The following is a 6000-nucleotide window of genomic DNA, read 5'->3' on the forward strand; positions in this document are numbered from 1 at the left end:
CCAATGAGAGTGCCAATGCTCCCTAATGTAGTGGAGGTGCAAATGCACTTTATTCAAGGACAGTAAAAAATAAAAATAAAAAAGCATGTTCCCCGAGGTCAAACGCACCCCCCTCGACGGAGCCTTGCGCCCCCCTGGGTGGGCACGCCCCACTATTTGAGAAGCACTGCTGTGGGTCTATCTATGAGCCTGGGTGGGTTGCGTTAAGAAAACTAACTAAAGTATGCTTAAAATAGTTCTAGGCGCAAGTATTACTCCAAAGGACCTTTCACCTTTGTTTTTGTTTGAAACACTTGTAGCGACACCACTCGAGTGAAGCGCGACTCAGCAGTCGATAGTCTGCTGCTCTCTGCTGTACGCACGCGCGCGTCTTTTGGCTTCAACCAATCAGTGCTGACGCAACGGACGTTACACATCAAAGGGCTTTGATCTTCGACAACAGCTAAGTTAAGATAAGAAGAAAACCTTTATTAGTCTCGCAATGGAGAAATTCCCGATTCACAGCAGGAAAGTTATGAAAGGAAGAAGTAGAACAACAAAATATAGGAGCTGCTGGAAAGGCAGCCACTCACGCGGCGCCATTTTGAAGTCAAAATAACAAAAATAACACAACACAACACATAGGACACAGACAGTCTAGTTGAGACGACACGACACTCGAGGTCGGACGGACTCGCTCTCCAGAAATCTGTGTTTTTTTTCTTTTTTCTTTTATTTTTCTGTCCCAATATATATTTTTCTACAATCGCTGTCTTGTCCAAGACATCTTTTTTTCGTTCCACCGGGGTTTAGCCAATGTGTTTATAAAGAGACCAAAAATCTTTTTATACTCACCAAAAAGATTTGGCAGTGCAATGGCAACTGGAAATGGCGTTTGAAAAATTTTCTACTTTCCAATAACAAGAAAATTTCCCTAAAATTGGGGAGGGGGGGGGGGCACCAGCTGTCTGTCATGCGATGTTGCGTATGCATGTCAACCAGGACAGCCCAAGAACATCCAAAGCTCATCCAACCCTAGGGCCTTCCACCAAGGAGTGGTGAATACAGAAACATTTATCACGTCACTCAAATCATGATTGGCGGTGTGGCGAACGAGTAACACGCACCCTGTAAGACTTGCACTGAGGCGACTGGTCATTTATTTGAACAAAGCTAAGCCACGCTTTCATTCATGACATATGCACACATACTTTTCTTTGTTGTTTCAAGCAATTTCTTTGCGGGGGGAACTCGGCAGTAGGGATGAGCGACACCGAGAAGTAAGGTTCGATCCAATCCAAATCAATACTTGGCCAAATATCGCAATTACGATACGATATTGATATCGGAAGTGATCTTTTTTTTAATACATAAGGCTGTGAACAAAACATTGTGCGCTGCCGCTGGGAACGCAGCATGTCCAAACATGACAAATGTTATCAAGGCCTGACATGAAAGCTGAGTTGTCATCACTATATCAAAATATCCATCCAGCCAGCCAGCCAGACTCACACTTCGCTGGTGTAATTCCTCAGTGTGGTAAATATCAGGAATGCAGTTGTTCCTTGACTGTTGTTACTTTTTTGTTGTTGCTATTCAATAAGGTATGGACGTTGCTTTTCACCAATAAAATGTATAGCATTCTATGATAAACGGTGCTTGAAGTGGAAAAAAAAATACCCTTATTCGACTGCTGCCAGGTAAATTTGGCAGTAAGTAACAGGGAATTTGTTAATATATTATAGATATCATCCTTATAAAAAATACTGTTTTTCCTGCCTGCGATGGAAACGTCCAACTGCACTGGAATGCACCTCATGTCTTGTGCACATCCAAAGACGTTGATGTTTACACTCTGACAACTTCGGAGACTTGTGCTGTATCATAAAATGACAGCGTTATTAACGTGCAGGTTCTTAGCGCCTTAAATCAGCAATTGAATATGATTCCGAGATGGTATTGTATTGATGTTGATAGCAACCACGTACAAAGTGCTAGAGAGAAATAGAACAAGAGAAGGTACTGTTGTTTGTCTGGGGAAAAATATACACATAGTAGTAGCTGAGTGAGGTGTACGGAAAGAAACCGTATGTTTTTTTTTCATGTGCCACCGTCCCTTTTGATCTGTGACTCCATGCGCAGCCATCTCAGAGCTGTTGTGAAAAAACAAGTGCAGTAAATAAACTCTGATCTTGCCATCATTCCGGGAAGCTTGATGAAGAAACTTCACCCACTGGACATCAGTATAAACAGGGAGTTCAAAGTCAAGTTACGAGTGGCGTGAGAGCAATGGCAAACACAATTTTACTAAGACTGGGAAAGTTATGGCTAACATGTCTGCTTGTACTGTCGTTCGAGCTTTCACAAAAGTCGGCATAATTTCTGAGGAGCCACACAGCAACGTGATTGACTCTGACAATGATACGACGGGACCGTGTGTGTTGGATGGAGAATTTGCCCAGATGTTCATTTCGGGTACAGAAGATGAGGACTTTGATGGATTTGTTGATGAGGATTGATCAAAAAAATAATGTGAACACATTGTCAAATACTTCAATTAACTACAACCGAACTCAGTTTTGCTCCAGCTGCCTTGCTAAACACATATGCTGGCAGTGCATATACATGCTACTGTATTTTTTTAAGCGAGCGTACGTTTTTCCATGTCTGTGTCCAATATTACAATGGGTATTGTGCACGTGTTAAATACAGAAATAGCGCCCGTAACTGACACTGCTCATCTTGATACGGAGCACCGTATGGTTGTGAAAATACAGGAGATACGACAGCCATTAATCTATGAATCTTCTTGATTTTTTTGCCTCAAAGTCATCTTGAGACATCTTTCTGCAGTTCTTTTTCTCTCAGGGAGGATGATACTCTCGTAGACACTTGTGTGTTTTAATAAACGTTGAACACAGCTGATATTGTTTACTGCAATAAAGATTATTCTGTAGCTTTTGTTTGCTGAAAAATATGGAAAAAATGACCTAGAAATAAATGATTGCAGAACACTGACGGAAAAAATCGAATTGGATTCTCCCACGTCGTTCAAACCTATTAAAAATGCCAATAAAACGTTCAGAGTGGGGCTAATGCAAAACTATATGACAACAAACCCCCCTGCCTCAAAATGCTCAGCATCAGCAAGAATCCAATCAAAATTTGGTCTAGCGTGATAAAAGGCCTAATTCAGGCCGTATATGTTAAGTTTGTATCACACAACACGTCCATATACCAAATAACAATAACATGATTAGTCAACATGTATTGACGAAGTGTTTCGACTACTGTAACGAGTGACTGACGCTGGGGCTCTGCTGACAGATGAAGACAATACAAAAAAGCAACAAACAACATTTCAGAGACACTTGACGTCTCGTTTCAAATGGAAACATACAACAATTAAACGAAACAGAACCTGCAATGAAACATTTCCATCATTTGTAAACAAAAAAATCGTTTACAGTATGAGCTTTAAGTTAGCTTGCATTGCAGACTTACCTCATACTGAATATACTGTTTTCTCCATTCCGGGGTGATGTGAGCCGAAAGATGCTCTGTGAATTTCATGTTAGATGTTGACCCCCACAGGTCTCCGTTCGCTGATTGACTAACTGGAAAAAAATCCCACTAGGACAAACGACACATGGATAACTTCAAATTGTGTACGTCTAAGCTTGACACCAGTGATCCATTATGTTTTCACGGTAGGATAGCTGTCGACTCCAAATTTCGCATTTTTTCGCGAAAAATTACAGTAGAGCCTTGTCTAAACCAGCTATGTTAAGATATAAACCTAGCGCGAATATGTCGCAGAAGACACGGAATTTAATCATATCATGATGATGTACAACGACTTCTTCGCGTGCTGCTGCTTCTTCGACTGCGACTGCTGCTGTTGTTTCTTCTTCTTCTTCTTCTTTTTCTTCTTCTTCTTCTATAGCTGTTGCGTTTTCCGCTTTTTCTTCTACCTCTTTTGAATTCGTTGTGGTGGTTGGTAAACAACTTAATGGTCCACTACCGCCACCAACTGAAATGGAGTGTGAAAACTGATTTCGCTCAGTCTCATGCTGCATTTGGGGAACGTGGGAAGTCGGAATGTCCTAGATATACTGTGTATATACACATACCTGTCAACTCATACGGTTTAGCCATAGTTCATACGGATTTTGTGGTGAATCTTACGTATATGGCCGTATCGCACAAATCATACGGATTCTAAAAAATTACGGGGTTTTTTTCTTCCCCTAACAGGTAGTTCCGTTTGCTTTTGCCCAGAATGGTGCTAGTCTACTCGAATGCTTTCATTTCCGGCAACTTTCCAAAAAAGTAACGCAGGAATACAACTCTGAACACAGTAATGCTACTAAGTAGAATGATGATTAGACATTAACCAGACATTGTATTATGGAGATCTACAATAAATATCATTGAAAATTTCGTGGGTTTTTTTCTGCCGTTATTTTGACATATAAAATGCTTTGGTATGTTATAAGGATTTTTTGCTCTTTATAAGGATTTTTTTGGTAGTTTATACAGGTGTATAAAAAAATTCCTCGTCTCACCCCCCCTCGGGTGGTGTCCGTCCCTCATTCAGCTCGGGTCCTCTACCAGAGGCCAGGAAGCTTGAGGGTTCTGCGCAGTATCCTTGCTGTTCCCAGCACTGCACATTTCTGGACTGAGATGTCCGATGTTGTTCCCGGGATCTGTTGCAACCACTCATCTAGTTTGGGGGTCACTGCCCCGAGTGCTCCGACCACCACAGGCACGACTGTCACTTTTACCTTCCAGGCTCTCTCCAGCTCCTTTCTGAGCCCTTGGTATTTCTCGAGTTTCTCGTGTTCCTTCTTTCTGATGTTTCCATCACTTGGGACCGCTACATCCACGACAACGGCTTTCCTCTGCCCTATATCTATGATCACGATATCTGGTTGGTTCGCCATTACCATCTTGTCAGTCTGGATCTGGAAGTCCCACAGGATCTTCGCTCTGTCATTCTCTACCACCTTCGGAGGTGTTTCCCATTTTGACCTTGGGGTTTCCAGTCCATACTCCGCACAGATGTTCCGGTAGACTATGCCAGCCACCTGGTTATGGCGTTCCATGTAGGCTTTCCCTGCCAGCATCTTACACCGTGCAGTTATGTGTTGGATCGTCTCAGATGCCTCTTTGCACAACCTACACCTTGGGTCTTGTCTGGTGTGGTATATCTGGGCCTCAATGGCTCTGGTGCTCAGGGCCTGCTCCTGAGCAGCCAGGATTAGGGCCTCTGTGCTGTCCTTCAGGCCAGCCCTCTCTAGCCACTGATAGGACTTCTTGAGATCGGCCACTTCAGTTATGGTCCGGTGGTACATCCCGTGTAGGGGCTTGTCCTCCCATGATGGTCCCTCTTCCAGCGCCTCATCTTCTGTTCCCCATTGTCTGAGGCATTCTCTGAGTACGTCATCCGTTGGAGCCTTCTCCTTGATGTATTCATGGAGCTTGGATGTTTCATCCTGGATAGTGGCTCTCACACTCACTAGTCCCCGGCCTCCTTCCTTCCGGCTTGCGTACAGTCTCAGGGTGTTGGATTTGGGATGGAACCCCCCATGCATGGTTAGGAGCTTTCGGGTCTTAACGTCCGTGGTCTGAATCTCTTCCTTTGGCCACCTTATTATTCCTGCAGGGTATCTGATCACTGGCAGGGCATAGCTGTTTATTGCCCGGGTCTTATTCTTGCCATTGAGCTGGCTTCTTAGGACTTGCCTCACTCGCTGGAGGTATTTGGCTGTAGCCGCTTTCCTTGTTGCCAGTTCGAGGTTGCCATTGACTTGTGGTATACCGAGGTACTTGTAGCTGTCCTCAATGTCTGCTATTGTTCCTTCAGGGAGTGAGACCCCTTCAGTGCGGACTACCTTTCCTCTCTTAGACACCATCCGACTACATTTCTCAAGCCCGAATGACATCCCGATGTCGCTGCTGTAGATCCTGGTTGTGTGGATCAGGGAGTCTATGTCCCTTTCGCTCTTAGCATACAGC

At 43.7% G+C, this 6000-nt stretch overlaps 1 protein-coding gene across 2 annotated transcripts in view; it reads right to left on the minus strand.

Annotated features, from left to right (window-relative positions):
- LOC147195555 (solute carrier family 53 member 1-like) overlaps positions 1 to 3959 on the minus strand; it is a 53432-nt gene extending 49473 nt beyond the window's left edge. The window contains exon 1 of one of the 2 annotated variants that reach the window (XM_086128596.1): positions 3484 to 3959. In XM_086128596.1, coding sequence (XP_085984722.1) covers positions 3484 to 3552 — 69 coding nt within the window. In that variant the 5' untranslated portion in view covers positions 3553 to 3959. The remainder of the gene's footprint in view (positions 1 to 3483) is intronic. The other variant, XM_086128594.1, reaches the window with a different exon arrangement.
- Between the last annotated feature and the right edge of the window lie 2041 nt (positions 3960 to 6000).

This window comes from Hippocampus guttulatus, chromosome 14, assembly GCF_054856545.1.
Source record: "Hippocampus guttulatus isolate MCC_2025c chromosome 14, RoL_Hgut_1.0, whole genome shotgun sequence".
Taxonomy (NCBI): Eukaryota; Metazoa; Chordata; class Actinopteri; order Syngnathiformes; family Syngnathidae; genus Hippocampus; species Hippocampus guttulatus.